Source organism: Halichoerus grypus, chromosome X, assembly GCF_964656455.1.
Source record: "Halichoerus grypus chromosome X, mHalGry1.hap1.1, whole genome shotgun sequence".
NCBI lineage: Eukaryota > Metazoa > Chordata > Mammalia > Carnivora > Phocidae > Halichoerus > Halichoerus grypus.
In genome coordinates, this window is record NC_135727.1 from 26,974,012 (window position 1) to 26,994,825 (window position 20,814).

Here is a 20,814-nt window from a genome sequence, read left to right on the forward strand (position 1 = left end):
GGGTAATGTAAGTTAAAATAACAATGAGATACCACTACACATCTATTTGTAGGCCAAAATCCAGAGCACCAACAATACCAAATGCTGATGAACATGTGGAGCAACAGGAAATCTTATTCATTGCTGGATGGGAATGCAATGAAGGCACTTTACACAGTTTGGTGGTTTCTTACAAAATTAAATACACGCTTATCATACAATTCAGCAAATCATGCTCCTTGGTACTTACCCAAAGGAGACAAATACTTCTGCCCACACAAAAACCTCCACATACATTTTTATAGCAGCTTTATTCATAATTGTCAAAACTTGGAAGCAACCAAGATATCCTTTAGTAGATGAATGAATAAATAAACTGGTATATCTAGACAATGGAATATTATTTAGCACTAAAAAAAATGAGCTATCAAAATTAACAAGTCAGGAAACAACAAGTGTTGGCGAGGATGTAGAGAAAGGGGAACTCTCTTACACTGTTGGTGGGAATGTCAACTGGTACAGCCACTCTGGAAAACAGTGTGGAGGTTCCTCAAAAAGTTGAAAATAAAGCTACCCTATGACCCAGCAATTGCACTACTAGGTATATACCCCAAAGATACAAATATAGTGATCTGAAGGGGCACCTGCACCCCAATGTTTGTAGCAGCAATGTCCACAATAGCCAAACTATGGAAAGAGCCAAGATATCCATTGACAGATGAATGCATAAAGAAGAGGTGGTATATATATAAAATGAAATATTATTCAACCATCAAAAAATGAAATCTTGGGCGCCTGGGTGGCTCAGTCGTTAAGCGTCTGCCTTCGGCTCAGGTCATGATCCCAGGGTCCTGGGATCGAGCCCCGCATCGGGCTCCCTGCTCAGCGGAAAGTCCGCTTCTCCCTCTCCCACTCCCCCTGCTTGTGTTCCCTCTCTCGCTGTGTCTCTCTTTGTCAAATAAATAAATAAATAAACTTAAAAAAAAATGAACACTTGCTTTTTGCAGTGATGTGGATGCAACTAGAGGGTATTAAGCTAGGTGAAATAAGTCAATCAGAGAAAGACAATTATCATGATTTCACTCATATGTGGAATTTAAGAAACAAAACAGAGGAGCATAGAGGAAGGGAGGGAAAAATAAAACAAGACGTAATCAGAGAGGGAGGCAAACCCTAAGAGACCCTAAACTCTAGGAAACAAACTGACGGTTGCTGGAGGGGACGGGGGTGGGGGTGGGGTAACAGGGTGATGGGCATTAAGGGGGGACACATGATGTAATAAGTACTGGGTGTTATATACAACTGATGAATCACTGAACTCTACCTCTGAAACTAATAATGTACTATATGTTAATTAATTGCAATTAAATTTAAAAATGAGCTATCGTACCATGAAAAGACATGGAGGAATCTTAAATGCATATTACTAAGTGAAAACAGCCCGTCTGAAAAGGCTACACAGTGTATGTTTCCAACTACATGACATTCTGGAAAAAACAAAACCATGCAGGCAGTAAAAAGTTCAGTGATTGCGGGGCTCCTGGGTGGCTCAGTTGGTTGGGCATCTGATTCTTGATTTGGGCTCAGGTCATGATCTAGGGGTTCTGGGATCAAGCCCCATGTCGGGCTCCACGCTTGGTGGGGAGTCTGCTTGGGGATTCTCTCTCTCTCTCTCCCTTTGCCCCTGCCCCAGCTCACACTCTCTCTCTCTCTCTTTCTCAAATAAATAAATAAATCTTAAAAAAAAGTTCAGTGATTGTCATGGGTTGGGGGTAAGGGAGAGGGATGAATAGGAAGAGCACAGAGGATTTTTAGGGCAATGATGCTACTCTTTACGATAGTATATTGATGAATACATGTCATTATACATTTGTCCAAACCCACAGAATGTACAACAGCAAGAGTGAACTCTAATGTAAACTACAGACTTTGGATGATAATGATATACTGATATAGGTTCTTTGACTGTAACAAATGTACCACTATGGTGCAAGGTGTGGATAATGGGGGACACTATGCATATGAGGGGACAGGAGGTATATGGGAAATCTCTGTACCTTCCACTCAGTTTTGTTATGAACCTAAAGCTGCTCTAAAAACCATAGTCTACTTTAAAAATATTCAGAAAGCATTTTCTTCAAGCAGCACACAAAACTGACAGTGCTGAGAAATGTGTGTTTCTGCAATGTAATATCAAAATTTTAAATGTGAAAAAAATTTTGATGTGAAAACCTCATTTCTTAACAGAAATCTTAATAATTTTTCAATAGGATTTTGGATTTATTCTTATATTCCAGAACCTTTGTCTATGATAGAGTTATTTAGTTTTGGCCTTGGCTTCAGGTAAATATTGATTTTTACACTTGGTCATTTAGCATTTTGCTTAAATGTATATCCAGTGCACCTCTAGTCACCAATTAAACAAGAACATCAGAATCACAAATTTTCTGATTCGTCCAACAGGCATGTGTTCTGGCTCTTCCTCAATTCTAGGTGTATCTTCATAACTAAATATCAGTTTGAAATAAGATAGATGATTTATCTACTCCCACATGCAGGTTTTATTATCACAGACTACGAGTGACAATAATAAAGAGAGGTTTCAAACCAACCCCTCGAAAATCAAAGTCACCATTTTTGGTAGACATTCCTCAACATTTACCAAGTTCAGCACTAATAATCCTATTCAGCAAGTCACTTCATTTGGTTACCTAGGCATACACTTTACAACCAGTTTCTCTTTGGTGGCTGGTTCATTGGGAATTGTTCCAAGCTAAATCTTTCCTGACATTCATTTTCATGACTGAGATTTGGTTACTGCTTTAATAAGTTTTTTCCAACTGAAAATTACTATAGTGATGCTCTCTAGTTTAGAATTTGGGGGTCTAGTTCATCTATGTGCTAAAGCAGACCACAACTTCCTTCTCAAGAGTTTTACTGGCTCTGATAGTGAGTATTCCCTTGGCCTATGTCCACACAAAAGGGCAGTGGCTTTCTATTCCAGGATCGGTTCTTCTTTGGCTCATCTTTCACTTGGGTTGACTTTTAAAACACATAGCTCTACACTTGGGCAAACAGGACAGTTGTGCTCTAAGGGCTTGTCAGACAGCATACCCTCAAACCCACAGTTGGTCAACTTATCAAAAGCTCAGCTGAGAGAAATCAAATTTATGGGGAATTGCCTGAAGACTATGAAGTCTATCCATTTCTCTAGTCTAAAATTTATCCCTGGGGGCATCTGGCTGGTTCAGTCAGTACAGCATGTGACTCTTGATCTCAGGGTCGTCTGAGTTCAAGCCCCACAATGGGCATGGAGCCTACTTTTAAAAAATAAAAAATTAAAAATAAATAAATAAAATTTATCCCTGGATAAAAGTGTATCCCTGAAGACAAGAAAACTGTATCCTTGGACTGAATTTATTTGGCCCTACATAACTGCTTTTTAAAAATTGAGATATAATTTGCATACCAAAAAATCACCTATTTAAAATGTATAGTGTATATTCAGAGTTGTGCAGTAGTCACCACAATTATCCTTTGAAACATTTTCATCACCCCCCAAAAAGAAAATCCCATGTCCATTAGCTATCACACAGCCTTTCCCCTTTCCACCACTCTCATCCACTGGAAACCAGTGGAGTGGAGGATGTGTCTCCTCTCATAGATTTGCCTTTTTTGAACAGTTCATAAATGTAATTATTCCAGATATGGTCTTTTGTGACTGGAGTGTTCACTATACATAATATTTTCAAGGCCCATCCATGTTGTAGCATGTATTGGTACTTCATTCCTTTTTTATGGTTGAATAATATTCCATCCATGGATATACATCTTATTCATTCATCTGATTCATTTGTTCAACTGATGGACATTTGGGTTACTTCCACATTTTGGTTATTGTGAATGATGCTGCCGTGGAATTGCTTTAATGAGTTCATTTTAGCATTACACTAATAGCCTGCACTGAGGGATAGCCTAGGAAATATAATAGAAATGGGAAGTTTTCCTTACTCTTCTTCCTTCCATTGCTCAGCATCCTATGTATGAGATTCATAAGAGTTGGGCTTAATCTGAAAAACTGGTTTGGTTTTATGTGCTTAGGGATATTGTGAATCCTGTAATCATTTTTTTTAATTTAACAAATTTATGGCCCACTCCTAGCAGGTATACAGGCCCTCACTCCTGACTGATTTTTTACTTTTAATTATCTTTTGTCCTGATTACTTCCTTATTTTTATATTGTTATATTGTCCTATTTTGAACAAAATGGGGTATAAATATTAGGGGCCATTTAGCCCGCTCAAAAGTCATGGCTGAACAGAAACAAGGCCTTGAATTTTTTTTTTTTTAAAGATTTTTATTTATTTATTTGTCAGAGAGAGAGAGAGAGCACAAGCAGGGGGAGCAGCAGAGGGAGAGGGAGAAGCAGGCTCCTCACTGAGCAGGGAGCCTGATGTGGGACTCGATCCCAGAACCCTGGGATCATGACCTGAGCCGAAGGCAGACGCTTAACGACTGAGCCACCCAGGCGTCCCAAGGCCTTGAATATTGAGAGAAAGCAAACCAGAAGTCAGTTGGGCAAAAGAGGGCCATACACGCTTCCTCTTAAATTTCAATAACTGCCTTCAAGGCCGAGGCATAAAATTATGTTACCAAGACACAAAAAAAATCCTTTTACCTTTATTCACATTTTCCAAAATGAGCTCCTAGAAATATTAGAGGTCTTCAGTTGAATATTTTTACCAAACAATGGAGATTTATACTACCTATGGAAACTCATTTGTTATTTTTATTTTTTGCATATAGGAGTTTTGTGTACTGTTTCATTTCATGAAATAGCTCTGCTGAAATGTTGGAAAACCCCTGGGAATGAGGAAAATTAGAGACAGACAGTCAAAACACTTGGGTCTGCCGTTAACCTGGTTTGTTGGTCCTTGGGTATGCTTTCATCTGTGTAGAATGAAGTGAGTTGGATTAGAAATTTCTGAGGTTCCTTCCAATTCTGCCATTCTATGATAAGTCACAAAAATTAAATAGCTTTCTGAATGCAGCCACACTACCAATTATTTAACAAGGCAAAAATCTTACTTAAACAGATTGTGCTGATTTAAGTGAGGATTTCTGCCATAGGGGAAGTGAATAAGCCCACAGTGGTGTTCTTCTTGCTGTTGTTGGCTAAGCTCTTTAATTACAACTGTACATACTTTTTTAAAAAAAGATTTTACTTATTTATTTCAGAAAGAGAGAGCGCGCAAAAGGAGGGGGACGGGGGGCAGAAGAAGAGAATCTCAAGCAGACTCCTTGCTGAACATGGAGCCTGACATGGAGCTTGATCCCATGACCCTGAGATTATGACCCAAGCCAAAACCAAGAGTCGCCCGCTTAACCAACTGAGCCACCCATGTGCTCCACAACTGTACGTACTTTTTAAACAAGGTTAAATTAAGTTGTTTTCCAAAAGCATATACTGTCTGTGTACGATCAGTTAGCTACCTCAGAGTCTATTTATTTGGCACTTAGGAATAGGTTGTTAACATTCTTTGTTTCCACAGACCACATCCTTCTTTCTTAGAAGCTAGGGATAAGTGATTCTTTTCTCTCTCTTCCTCTCTCCTCATTCCTTCCTTTTCAGCATTTTGCTCTGGAGATTTTCAAACACAAAAGAAAGTTTTCCAGACTGAACATTCATATACCCACCACCTGGAGTCTACAACTAATATTTTAACTACACAAACCCATTCATCTATCCATCTCATCCATGAATTGATCCTATTTTTTTAAAAATTTTATTTATTTGTCAGAGAGAAAGAGAGCACAAGCAGGGGGAGCAGCAGGCAGAGGGAGAAGCAGGCAGGCTCCCTGCCGAGCAAGGAGCCCAATGTGGGATCCGATCCCAGGGTGCTGGGATTGTGACCTGAGCTGAAGGCAGACCCGTAACCGACTGAGCCACCCAGGCATCCCGAATTGATCCTATTTTTGATGTATTTTGAAATCAGTTAAAGATAGCAATATATTTCACACCTAAACACTTCAGTATAAATATTAACCAGAATTAAATACTTGTTTATTTTTTTTTTAAAGATTTTATTTATTTATTTGACAGAGAGAGACACAGCGAGAGAGGGAACACAAGCAGGCGGAGTGGGAGAGGGAGAAGCAGGCTTCCCGCGGAGCAGGGAGCCCGACGCGGGGCTCGATCCCAGGACCCTGAGACCATGACCTGAGCCGAAGGCAGACGCTTAACAACTGAGCCACCCAGGCGCCCCTGTTTATGGTTTTTTTATTAGGTAAAATATAAATAATATGAAATGCACAAATCTTAAGTCTAAGGGTTTGAGTTACACAGGACAAAGCTTGTGTCACTTTCCAGTCAATTCTGGCTTCTACACACCAGAGGCAACCAACTGTTAGGATTTTTTCCACTATTCCTTTTTATTGCTGAGTCATATTCCATTGTATAAATATACCATGGTTTACTTATCCATTCTCCTGCTGATGGAACTCGGGCTATTTCCAGTTTGGGGCTATTATCAATAAAGCTGCTGTGAACATGCTTGTACAGGTCTTCTTATAGACACATGCTTTTACTTCTCTTGGGTGAGTAGCTAAGAGTGGAATTGCTGGATCACAGGGCATGTGTATGTTTAGTTTCCTAAGAAATGGCCAGACCTTTATCCAAAACAAAATATTAGAGTTTCCCTTGTTCCACATCCTTGCCAATATTTTGTGTCATCAGCCTTTTTGATTTTAGCCGTTCTGGTAGGGGTGTAGTGGTATCTCATTGTTATTTTAATTTGCATTTCCCTCATGATGAGTAGTATAGAACACATTTTTCATGGGTTTATTTTCTGCCTACCTATCTTCCATTGCAAAGTGTGTGTTCAAATCTTTTGCTCATTTTTATAGGAATTTATTTCATTGAGTTGTCAGGGTTTGTCCTTTTTTTTTTAGGTATCTCTATGCCCAACATGGGGCTTGAACTCACAACCCTGAGATTAAGAGTTGTGTATGCTCTACCGACTGAGCCAGCCAGGCACCCCTGGAGTTTATTTATCCTGGGTACCAGTCTTTTCTCAGATATATGTTTTGTGAATACTTTCCCCCAGTCTATGGCTTGCTTATATATTTTCTTAATGGTGTCATTTCATTAGCAGAAGTTTTAAATTTTGAGAGCCTATTTTATCAATTTTTTCTTTGATAGATATTGTTATCTATGCCTTAAGAAATCCTTGCCTACTGCCAATTCATGAAAATATTCCTCCTATGTTTTCTTATAGAAGCTTTAGATCTGTAATCCATCACAGATCGATTTTGTGCATAGTGTAAGATAGGAGTTGAGGTTCATTTTTTTTCCATATGATCATCCAGTTGTTCCAACACCATCTTATCCAGGAAGGAATCAGAATATAAATTTAAGATACAGAAATCAATAGCCTTCATATATGCAAGAAATAATCAGAGAAGATAATGGTAGAGAAAAATTCCATTCAAATCGTAATAATGAAGATAAAGTACTTAGAAAGAGACCTAATAAGAAATGTGCCAGTCCTCTGTGAGGGAAATTTTAAACACTCCTTAAAGACACAAAGTAGAGTTGAGCAAACGGAAAGACAGTCCCTGTTTGTTTTTTTTTTTTAATTTTATTTATTTATTTGTCAGAGAGAGGGCGAGCAGGGGGAGCAGCAGGCAGAGGGAGAGGGAGAAGCAGGCTCCCTGCTCAGCAGGGAGCCCGATGCAGGACTGGATCCCAGGACCCTGGGAACATGACCTGAGCCGAAGGTACACACTTAACCGACTGAGCCACCCAGGCGTCCCAATAGTCACTGTTCTTGAATAGAAAAACTTATCATCACAAAAATACCAGTTATCCTCAAGTTAGTTTTTAAGTTTAACACAAGCCCAATAAAAAACTAAAAAAAAAAAATTATATAGAGCTAGACAAATTGATACTACCTATAGGGGAAAATAAACATGCAACGATAGCTAGGAAAACACTGAAAAGGAAACCGCATTTGGGATGTTAAAGCATAGCATAAAGCCTTTATAAATAAAACAACATGGTACTGCTCACATAAATAGACAGACTGGTGAAAAAGAATAGCAAGTCCAGAAATATAAACCAAGTACACAGAGAACCTTAGTGTATGATAAAAGTGGCATCTAAAATCACTAGGGAAAAATAAAATAAAATAAAATCGCTAGGGCAAAGATGAACTCTTAATAGACAGTGCAGGATAGCCATTTGGAGAAAGATATAATTAAAGTCATACCTCACACCACACTCAAGAATAAATCTCAAATGGATCAGAGAGCTGAATAAATACATTGAACCATATAAGTCCTAGAAGAAAATTTTGCTGAATTTGTATACATGCTGGGTGTAGGGAATGGTTTAAACTATGACTGAAAATCCAGATGCAATAAAAGACTGATACATTTGACCACATCTAAATTTTAAAAACTTTTGCATGGCAAAAAAATCAATCTCATAAGCAAGGTCAAAGACAAATGACAAGAGTGCCTGGCTGGCTCAGTTGATAGAGCATGCCACTCTTGATCTCAGGGTCATGTGTTCAAGCCCCACGTTGGGCATAGAGCTTACTTAAAAAAAAAAAAGACAAATGACAAACTGGGAGAAAATATTTGCAAAATGTATCCTAGATAAAGGGCAAATAACTCTAAAATCTAAAGAACTCTTCAAAATTTAGTGAGGGCACCTGGGTAGCTCAGTCGTTAAGCGTCTGCCTTCGGCTCAGGTCATGATCCCAGGGTCCTGGGATCGAGCCCTGCATCGGGCTCCCTGCTCGGCGGGAAGCCTGCTTCTCCCTCTCCCCTACTTGTGTTCCCTCTCTCGCTGTGTCTCTCTCTGTCAAATAAATAAATAAAAGAAAAAATTAAATTAAATTAAATTAAGTGGAAAACACAAACCTGATAAAACATAAGCAAAAGACATAAACAGACAATTCACAAAAAAGATGTAAAAAGGGCCCTTAAACAATAAAAATGTTCAACTTTACTTAAATAATAGAAATGCAAATTGATGAGGCACCTGGGTGGCTCAGTTGGTTAGGCTTCCAATACTTGATTTTGGCTCAGGTCATAATCTTTGGGTCATGGGATCCAGCCCCGAGTAGGGCTCTGCACTCAGCAGGGAGTCTGCATGGGATTTGTTCCCTCTCCCTCTGCCCCTCCCCCCACTTGTGTGCACGCACTCTTTCTAATATAAATTAAAAAAAAAAAGAAATGCAAATTGAAACTACACTGAGATACCATTTCTCAGCTATCAGATTGTCAAAATTCAAAAAGACAAAATGGTTGGTGAGGCTGTGGAGAAATAGGCACTCATACATTCAGTACCATATGCTGGTGGGAATGCAAATTGATACAAACCTTAGGGAATTCGGCAATATTTAACCTAAATACACAGGCATTTACCATTTTATTTATTTATTTATTTATTTATTTATTTATTTATTTATTTATTTTAAAGCTTTTTTTTTAAAAAAAGATTTTATTTATTTGACAGAGAGAGCAAGAGAGCACAAGCAGGGGGAGCAGCAGAGGGAGAGGGAGAAGCAGACTCCCTGCTGAGCAGGGAGCCCGATGCGGGGCTCGATCCCAAGACCCTGGGATCATGACCCGAGCCGAAGGCCGACGCTTAACTGACTGAGCCACCCAGGTGTCCCGCATTTACCATTTTAATCAGTATTTCCACTGCTAGGAATTTACTCTTAAGATACACCTTCAACAATACAAAAATACATATACACACGGTTATTCATTGTACCATTTTTTTGTGAGCGCAAAACAATACCCATACATAGGAAGGTGGTTAAACTATAGTATACTCACACAATGGAGTATTATGTAACCACAAGAAAGAATGAGTATCTATAAATGATTTGGAGTGATTTCTAGGAAATATTGTGGGTTTTTGTCTTTTTTTTAAAATTCCAGTATAGTTCACATACAGTGGAAATATTAAGTAAAAAAAAAAAAAGAATGCAAAGGAGTAATAAAGAAGGGAAAATAAGAAAATACCCATGTATCTGCTTATTTTGTAAAAGGAAACACAAGAACTACAAACCAGAAACTAAAAATTTTGACTGGTTATCTACAGGGGATGAGTGGGAACAAGATGGAAAGAATGGTGGATGAGAATGGGATAGAAGAATTCAGGGGTCGGAGTAAGACTTCTTTAAATATATATTTTTGTATAGCTTTGGCTTTTCGAATCATGTTAATGTTCACATATTCAAAAATGAATAAAATCAATGAGGATTGAGGAGGACCCCAAGAAGCAAATGAACCTAACTATATGTCAAATGAGTAACATAACCCCATTGTGGTGGCAGTAGCGAGGGAGGAGGGTGACACAGAACATACATACAGATAGATATGTATGTGTATACAGACAGGTATTTCCCAACTCTGTCATCTAAGATGGCCTCTAGAAGCAATCACAACCCAGTAGCAATGAACACATGTAGATCCCATATCCTGATTTCTAAAGACCCTTCTCCAATAAAAGGAACTGGAGCTTCTTGGAGAAATGGCTGATTCCAAGGCTGAGCAGGAAAAAAACAAAAGGAGCCTGGAATATCTTGTGGTACCAAAAAGTAATGAAACAATCAAAGAATGAGAACATATCAAAAGATAAATAAAAACTTGAAAAAAGAAAAAAAAAGAACAGGGGCGCCTGAGTGGTGCAGTCAGTTGGGCTTCCAACTCTTGGTTTCGGCTTGGGTCGTGATCTTGGGGTCCTGGCACTGAGCTCTGCCACGGGCTCCACGCTCAGCGCAGAGTCTGCTTGAGATTCTCTCTGCCTCTCCCTCTGCCCCTCCCGCTTGTTCGCTCTCTCTCTAAAATAAATGAATAAATCTTAAAAAAAAAAGAAAGAAAAAGAACGTATCAAAAGACACAGGAGCCAGCTTGAAAGGACTCCCATTGGCCAAATCTGGGACAAATTGATCGATGAAATAAATAGTGCTATTAATGAATTATAACCATAGATTAAAACAAATATTGCTGAGTCAATACTGATATAAGTAAATAGTAATAATTGATTAAGGCAATAAAGTTGATGAGTTACAGATTATTTACATAGACTCAAACTCTCTCCCCACAAAGTACTTATTAAATACAAGGCAAAAATATAGCAACTTCACAGTGGAGAAACCCAGCATCATCTCAACCAAGTAATCAAAGTTAAAATCACCAGTACAGGGACAAATCAACATCATGTGCCTCCTGATATGATGCACTGAGAACACATTATTTCTGTAGTATTCCTGCTAAAAGTGGGTAAACCTGAATCTATCTAATCATGAGGAAATATTAGACAAGCCGAAACTGAGGGACATTCCATAAAATGACTGGCCTGTACTCTTCAAAAATGTCCATGTTATAAAAGACAAAGACTAGCGATATTTCTGGATTAACAGAGACTAAAGAGACATGACAATTAAATGCAATATGTCATCATGAATTATTTCCTGGACCAGATATTTTTATTCTCTTGGTATAAAGAACATTAGTTGGACACTAGGAAAATTTTAAATAAAGTCTGCAGATTAAATAATAGTGTTGTGTCAATGTTAGTTTCCTGATTTTGTTATTTGTTCTGTGGTTATGTAAGTGAATATCCTTGTATTTTAGGAAATATATATTTTAGAGCTAACAGAGCATCGTGTCTGCAACATTATTAAACTTTTCAGAAAAAAATGTGTGTACATTGAAAGAGAATGATAAAATATGGTAAAATGTTAACACTTAAAAATATGACTTCTTTGTACTAATTCAAGACTTCTTTGTACTAATTCTTGCAACCTTTCTGTAAGTCTGACATTATTTCAAAATAAAACATTTAATATAAAACCTAGACAAAAAAACTGTAAATATTGGACTCTAGCAAGTGATATGCCTCCTGAACAAAATAGTTGTAAAAAATGACAGAACTTCCCACTGTCAGCCCAGATAACCACAGAGAAGAGGAGCGACACCTTAACCTAGATCCACTACTCTGGACTGCAGAAGGGCAGAGAAAAGCCTCTCTTATGTAAGCCACTATATATAAGCCATTGTCAGGTCTTGTAACAGCAGCGTATTATATATCAACTAATACAGATTAATTATCTGAAAGAGGGACGCTTCCAAACAAAATAAACTATTTGTCATTGCCCAATTCAGAGGTGGCCATGGATAATGGACAAAAAAAAAAAAAAAAAAAGAAAGAAAACTGACAGAGGGCAGATAAGACAAAAGATAAGGAAATCCCATCCAGAGAGCAGAACCAGAATCTGACCAAAGGACTTCCACTGCCAGGGCAGGAAGTCTTCACAATTTCTGTCTAGCTGGTTTCCTATGGACCAAGTGACTGCTACATTTCCCATCCTTCTCTTTTCTGAATGTGAGTCATTGTAGTCATTCTGTCCATGCTTCACATTTCTAAACTGGCTGTCAGAGGATATCTGTATTTGGACCTGATGGAGAAGACTGACCATAACCCAGAGAAACTGGACTTGGAGCTACATGTAGTAACTGGAATAGGACTTCAGGTTGTTTCCCTTGAGGGAGGGGACAAGTATGTCCTAAGAATGGCAGGATGGATATACATGGATGGCAAAAGGGGAAAGACTGAGACAGAGACTGCCAGTGGTCTACCAAAATCCATTCTTCCCTTTGCCCTGGGCATATGAGTAAGCTACGTTTCCCAGACCCCCTGCAAAGTTAGGTGTGGCCATATAACTAAATTCACTTCAAAGGAATGTGAACAAAAGTGATAGATACCACTTTCAGGCCTGGCCCATGAAAACCTCCCACATGCACTCCTCCATGATCTTTCCCCACCTCCTATGGGCTAGAATGGTGATGACCAAACAACCTTGGAAGATATGTGTTAAAGATGGCAGAGTTGCTTTCCATTAGCCAGTGTCTCTCAACAACTATATAGAGAAAAGGCACCTGCCAATTGGGAAGAGCCATCCTGAATTGTTACCAGACGGAGAAATAAATAAATGTATTCAGTCACTGAATTGCTATTAAGTCTCCTCTTACAACAGCTTAGCCTTCTGCATACAGAGGCCCTGAGGCTCTCAAAGCAGACAATTCTTAATAAAAGGACTCTGAAGGTGCTAAAATCCTAAGAACATGTTGGATAAATCTTTAAACGCTATGGAAGGGCTGGTTAAAATGTGTCTACACTTACACTGAGACTTAGTAAAAAGGACACTGGTCCCAAGATATTTAGAGTCAGAAAACGTAAATCTGACCCAAACAGGTTTTGGCAGGCATGAAATTGAGGGCCATGCTCTACTCCAAACTTAATTTTAACACCCCATCCAATCTTCTCTCAACTCACTACCAAAACCATTTGCAAAGGAGGGGAAGATGATGAAACTGGTTGTTCCACTAACACAAAGCCAGGAAATCACAGGGAAATTTCCATGTGGCACAAGCCAGACTCTGACAGCTATGGAGGGTTAGGGACTAAATATAGCAGTTACAAGTTCAATTACTGTTGTGCAGCCTTTGGGAAAGCTCCTGTGATGGCAGCCAAAAAAAGGCATCCCCAGTACTCCACCAAAAGGGCACAACATTCAACCTGCCATCAGTGTGTTAGCCTGGGGCAGATGTAACACTGTGACTTGGAGGAAACTAGTTCTATAGGTAGGTTAGAGATAATAATACTGGTAAGAAAATTTGGCAAAATGCAGGTCATTGGGACACTGAAGAGCTTCAATGGAGTGGCAGGAATGAAGGCCGGATTGGAGTGTACACAAAAGAGGATGGGAGAAGGAGGAATCCAGGCAGCAAAGGGAAAGAGAGCAGTGGCTAGAGGGAAAGGTTTAGTCAAGGGAATGGTTTTTTCCCCCTAGTTTTGAAGATGAAAGATGTTTTTATGTTGCCAGGAATGATCCAGTTGAGGGGAAAATTTATAATGCAGGGGAGGCAAGAGGGGAATCTGGTGTCTCAAATACAGGGACAGCTTATCCACCTACCAAAAAGAAATGTAGTATAAAATACTACAGAGGCAAGTAGGTGGGTACATTTACTAGCACAAAGATGAAGGGGGGTGGTTAAAAGCACGGACTGTGAAGTCAACCTGGGTTCAAATCTAGGCTCCATCACTTATGAGTTATGTGCCCTTAGGCAAGTTGATTTAACATGTGCATCAGTGTCTTCATCTGTAAAATGTGTATACTATCAACTATAAATTCAGAGCAAGAATTAACTATCAGTGAAGTACCTTGAAGTGTTCGGCACACAGTAAACACCCAACAAGTACTGGCTATTTCTTCAAAATTACTTATAATTTTGCTACAAGTACTGTAAAATTATTTAAAAACTAGCTTGCCAAAGATTCATTAAACTTCGCACGCCTAAGATGGCAGAGAGTAAATAAGATAAATTCAAAAATAAGTAAACTTACTGTAGCCTTTTTTTTTTTTGTGAGAGCAAGTGAGCGCACGGGGAGGGCATGGAGAGGCAGAAGAGGAAGAGAGAGAATCTTTTTTTTTTTTTTAAGATTTTATTTATTTGACAGAGAGAGACACAGTGAGAGGCAACACAAGCAGGGGGAGTGGGAGAGGGAGAAGCAGGCTTCCCGTGTAGCAGGGAGCCCGATGCGGGGCTCGATCCCAGGACCCTGAGACTATGACCTGAGCCGAAGGCAGATGCTTAACGACTGAGCCACCCAGGCGCCCCTACAAGGCATATCTTGACATGTTGAAGACAATAGTTTTTTTTTTCAAGTCAATTAGAAAGTTCTTTTTCAAAAGTTGGCTTTCACTTACCTCCAAGCATGAGCCCCTTTGTCTAAGGGAGGTTTTACACACACACACACACACAACTCATTCTCTAGCTCAGCACACACTGCTAATTTCCTTAACACTCCTTACAAGTTTATTTTGTTTACTCCACTAGATCTATGAGGGAGGAACTTTATGTATCTTGTTCACAGTTAGATCTCTAACACATGCCTAGCACGTAGTAGGTACCCAAATGTATCCTGGAGGAATAGAGTATTTAACCCATACCAGACACAAATTGAAGTAATAATGGTTGCAGGTTTCTATTTTAAAGTAATAACCTAATTAGGGATTTAGTCTCATTTAAAAATACATATGATTTATTAAAAATATATAATGGCAATGTTTTCTATAAATTATCCCCACCCAAACATGTTAAAAGCTGTGGTAAGAGGTATGTTTTCTAAAACATTCATAGCCACCCTCCTCCTTTAATTATAAAAGATAAAACATACAACATACTGTAGGTTTATTTTTATTCAAAAAGTTACTGTCTCAAGACATAAATACAAATCAGAAAACAGTACAATTAGGACAATAGAATGTGGAGGACAACAGGTTAGAGTAATATATAAAACATTTTTAGCTGGTTGAAAACAAAGCTGTAAGAACTGCTTTCACAAAGAAGTACTCCTTTCAAGAGTGAGAAAAAAAAAATCAACTTAGGTTTAAAATCATATATACAGTCCTCTCAGCAGTTCTAGTAAATGCAGTGGTGTGAAAAACAACATAGGCAGTACTTTTTTGCACATAACAATATTTGTAGATGGAAAATCTGTTAGACAAGTCTCGTTCCATTTGTTATTAACCATGATTTAATAAAACAATTGTATTGTATCATGATCTTTTAGCTAACCTATGGTTTTTGGCTACCACAGCCCAATGCTTGTTGACTTCTGACTCTAAGAACTGAAAGCCTTTTGGTATTCACCCATCTGAAGATATTCTTGTATTGCAAGCATATTAAGGCATGGAATGATTAAAATAATATACCTCAAGAACTGAGAGACGACTGACAAAAGATAGATATACATGTAATATAAGTTAATATTTTGTTTTAAACGATGTCTAGCTGCCTAAGCCTCGCAAAATGAGTTGATGTCAAAATGGCAAGTAGCCACTTTCTGTTTTAAACTAATTTATTTGTGAAAGGACATAAAATGAAGTTTAAAGCTTAGCTTTCAAAGAATATTATGGGTTATGAATTCTATTATCCCATCTAATTTACATACAGAGGAAATGTACTGTAACCTGTTAGAAGTATCTTTAACCTGAAGACTGCTTGCAAAGACAGATAGATAAAACAATATAAAATACAAATTTAAAAATCATTTTAAAGCATGAACACTCATGCTTTTCTATTTTTAAACATTGTTAAACTTTCAATATATTTCTGAAACCTCATAATTTTAAGTTGGAATTTAAAAGTAAGAAAAAACTAAACAAACTGCGCAATTATAAAATCAGCACCAATTTATATATATATATAATTTTATTTAAAATTTAGATCCCTATTCCCACACTCTAATAAGCTGTATAATTTTTGTTTAGAATTTTTCTGCAAACATACTACAATAAGCTTCTTTTATTTGGAGACAAAATACAGTGGCACTACTGGAAGGAATATCACAACATTACATTTTTATCTTAAAGGACAAGCAAACTTTCAGGGTTGATAATGGGATAAGCATGTTTGAGACTGGTTACCTTCTGGCAGTTCACTGCATCTGGATTATTTCTGAAAAGTATAGAGAAGCTCTTGGATTTTAAAAATATCTTAAAATACATTTTAGATGAAAAAATTGTAAAAGTTCTGCTTATAAGTTTACTTTTCTCCACAATTACAATATTTAAAAGAAAGCTTTGTTGATTGATGTTTTAAGCATTTAAATTTAGAATGCTAAAAACAATTCTATCCTATAATTTCAGGGCAGGGAAATAAATTTATCCTTAACTTTGTTTCTTGGATGTAAACAGAAATCCAGCAGAGGTCATCATTACTTAGTACACCCAGTAAATAAATGTGAGAGGATTCATGTCTGTACCAAATGCCTCTTCAGATTGTTATATTTTCTTTAAAAAAAGCATGAAATAACTGATTCAAAAGCCAACTAACAGCGCATAAATAAAATATTTACTTTCTAAGAAAAACTGTAGCTTATCATCAAATTGTTTACTTGTCCTTTACTTTTTTCAGGCAAACAAAACTGCCCCTCAATGCACTTGATCTTGGTAAGCATAAGCATGTCATATTCTCCTTAGAGAAAAATCTGTACAGATTTTCACTGTATCTACCACACTTTATTTAAAATTTCCTCTTCCACTTAGAAAATGACTTCACCACAGATTTAACTGAGTACTGGTATTAAAACATTGACACCCCAAGAACCTAATGAGAGAAAGAAAAAAAATCTTGTTAAAATTGTCATTCATTTCTTTGTAAAATTTAACTGTGAATGTTACATTAATATTTGTTAACATGAAGTTTAACAATATGCTAATAAAAACCACTCTGAAAAATTCCCCTCCCTTCAAATATATAATTCTAAAATTAAAATTACCATGAATATATAATGAAGTAACAACATCAGGCCTAATCAAGATGCTACTTACCTCACAAATATAACTAAGAGCAGGGACCATGTCTCATTTATATGTTTATTCACACCCCTGATGCCTAGATAATGCCCTGAACACAGCTACTCAACATCTGTTGAATGAACAAATGTGTGTGCTTCTTGACATATACTTCTGGCACAGGCTCAATGGAAAGAGCTTAGGAATATCTTGCAAACTTGGTCATTTGCCCTGTGGGGTGGGTATAGCTTTTAAAAAGACATTTGAACATGTAGACCAAAAATATCCAAGAACAATACAAGTATGTAGAAAATTTAGAAAATCTAGCCTGAGTGAGGAGAACTATAAATTTTAAGAAATTAAGTAAGGTGAAATCTGGGCAAAGTAACTTATATTGATGCCTTTTCATACCATTCCAGTTGGTAAAAGAAGGATAAAATCTAATTACCTGTCACTAACTAAAAAAAGTAAAAGCAAATGATGAATGGAGCAACTCCCCTTTGTTCATCAGACAAAAACAAGACATAACTTTTAACTGTATATACTAAAAGTTAGGCTGTTCAATTAAAATTCCAGCACTTACTATAATTAAATAATATTTTAAAATACTATAATGAGCTAGTAAGAAATGATTTTAAAGCCAGAGGTAATGAGCTAAGATTGGGATTGCGAAGGGCTCTTATTTGTAACTGAGGTCTCATTTTTTTTTAATGTTTTATTTATTTATTCATGAGAGTCAGAGAGAGAAAGAGAGGCAGAGGCAGAGGGAGAAGCGGGCTCCCTGCTAGGGTAGGAATTGTTCTGATCCGAAGGAAGTGAGTATTTTCAGACCAGGAAACAAGTATCTATCTGATTACTTAATAATTCACTACAAGGAGGCTGCAAAGTGTTTGGAATCCCTGGTAATGAGAACAAAGAGGATTAATGTACCCCACTTCTTACCTGTCATTCACCAAAACCACCACCACTACTCACCCCTTGTTCTCCCCCACCTTCCAATAAAGGTCAGGGTTCTCCCTTTTTGGTTATAGAGTCAGAGATCGGATGGTTAGAAAATATTTCCACCAAAGAAGCCTAGATGATGTTTAAAGGTCCCTTCTAGACATAATACTCTGTTAACTCTGGGCAAGGAAAGATCTGATGATGAATGAAAGGATAAAATCTTAGCTGGCAACTCTTCGTGTAGAGTGTGGCATGAAGATGAACTTTTCAGAGTGCCTAAGTAGAAATTACGTGAACAGTTTTTTTTCTGTTTTGTACAGACTAGGTTATAAGTAGATTCTTCTACTAGAACATAAAATTAGCTCCATTAGATTAAACCCTTCTTTTACCAAGTTTATACTACAGATAATTCTAATATGAGAATCACAACAAAGAAGAATGGCATCAATGACACTCTTTTTGTGCTAACAAACTACACCTGCTTCTGGTGTTAACATTAATAAATGCTTAAGCATATACTTAAAAAGTATAAATAGCAAGCTTTAGTGTGTTGTGGCAATACTGGCCCAGTAGAAGCAGAAAGTGATGATTGGCACAAATAAACCAATATTGTTTCCAGATATAAAACTCACTAAAAACCATAAATCTACAATCTTGTGTATATGTAACCCAAAACTGAGCTGCTTAGTTTTTATACCACCACTTCTGAATCATGTGGATATCGTGTTACAAAAGATATATTTAGATTTAGTAATAACTTAAAGCATCTATACTAGGATGTTTTGGGTTATTTCACTTAGAATTAGAGAATCTTAGAACTGGGTATAAAAGGATTTAAGTCCCAATTCTGCTATTGTTTTGATGACTCACTTATCACAGATTGAGTAAAAACATATGTAGGCTATTGTATAAAGGCAAACACAGATTTTTACATTTTAAAAATTTCTGTTATTCTATTTCTTAAGTTACTGTTGAGACAACAGGAGGTAATGTTTGATGTATATTTTAAAATAAGCTAGTATTAACTTAAATATACATTAACCTAAACATATATATAAGTAAATATAAATATACATACATATATATATGGTCAAAGAGTTCTAAAGATACCCAAACCTTGAAAAGATTACTGGGCACTCAGTTATGTGACTGCTGCCATCATGTGGTAATACTATAAAACTACAGGAATAAATGCGTGTGTTCATTTTCCTAATTTTATTTTTTTTATTATGTTAATAGTAGAAGGAGCTAAACTACTATCATCTTAGTTATAACATAACATATTCAATAAACAGGAGAATGCCAAAAGATCTATAAATAACAAGTAATTATTAGGTCCCCATCTTTGGCCTCACTCAGATTGTATTTTCCCTAAATGTTGTCAAAAATATGCACACAATTTACACTGCTATTTCACTATTTTAGTAATCTGAAGAACACCTTTTTGCAAATCTAGTAAGTGACTAAGGAAACAAATGCCTCAAGTTTTCCTGACTTTAAGTGACCACATAAAAAATAAAGAGATCTCTAACTGCCCTTATCAATTTTGACTACAGTTAATCATTTTAATTTCTAAATTACTTTTCTTGGTGTTTCTTGTAAATGAGGTCTGATTTTAGTTCTGGAAAGTACAACAGCAGAGATAGCATGAGATTTTTAAATCAAAAGGAACTCAGATCAAATTACTACTCTGACACTAGAGTTGTAAAACTGAACAAGTCAATGAACCACTTCTTCAGTCCCAAGTGTGCTTGAGTTTTTGTAAAAGTGAGATCCTACCACCTTTCTCACAAGGTTGCTGAGAGGATCCAACTAAATCATGCCTAGCACAGCATCAGGCATATTAATCTCACAAATACTAGCTTCCATCCCTTTCATTTCAGAGATAGTCAAGGTGAACTAGAATACAAACTCCTGGAGGGCAGGGAGAGCATCAAACTCATTTTAGCACTAAATTCCAGCTCAATAAATGGTTGAATTAATGCATTTCATTATATCTGCTTGAAATGATTCTTTTACTCCCCATCACAATCACGACCTTCATGTTTTTTTTTTTTAAACAAATTGGAAGATAGATAATTCCTAGATTATCAGGGAACCATATACTTCAATATGCATGTGAACTATAGACTTCTATGAGTAGGCCTAGCTCACTTATGCTACTGAAAGCATGGGCTGCAGATCTGAAGCATCTACAGCACCTGTTAAGATGCTGAATCTCAGGCCACACTCCAGACCTACTGAAGCAGAATCTACATTTTAATAAGATCTCCAGATGATTCATGGGCACACCAGAGACTGAGAAACACTGATTTAAAGGATCTCAGGATGGCTTATCCAAAGATTCCTACACCTGCTGTTCTATGAAATGGTGTCTTCTGATTCAAATAATAATTTATGGAATAAATAATTAATAGAATATGTTGGTATGAGTTAGTCTGTCAAAATTTTTCCAAGAACTATCTGAAAGCAGATTATGAGGTGAGGAAGGGCAAGGAGAGAATAG

General features: G+C 37.2%; 1 protein-coding gene across 6 annotated transcripts in view; it reads right to left on the reverse strand.

Annotated features, from left to right (window-relative positions):
- Positions 1–15,251: 15,251 nt before the first annotated feature.
- STAG2 (STAG2 cohesin complex component) overlaps positions 15,252–20,814 on the reverse strand; it is a 129,546-nt gene continuing 123,983 nt past the window's right edge. For all 6 annotated transcript variants that reach the window (XM_078064337.1, XM_078064332.1, XM_078064336.1 and 3 more), the window contains one exon: positions 15,252–17,178. In XM_078064337.1, the coding sequence (XP_077920463.1) occupies positions 17,155–17,178 (24 nt within the window). In that variant the 3' untranslated portion in view covers positions 15,252–17,154. The remainder of the gene's footprint in view (positions 17,179–20,814) is intronic.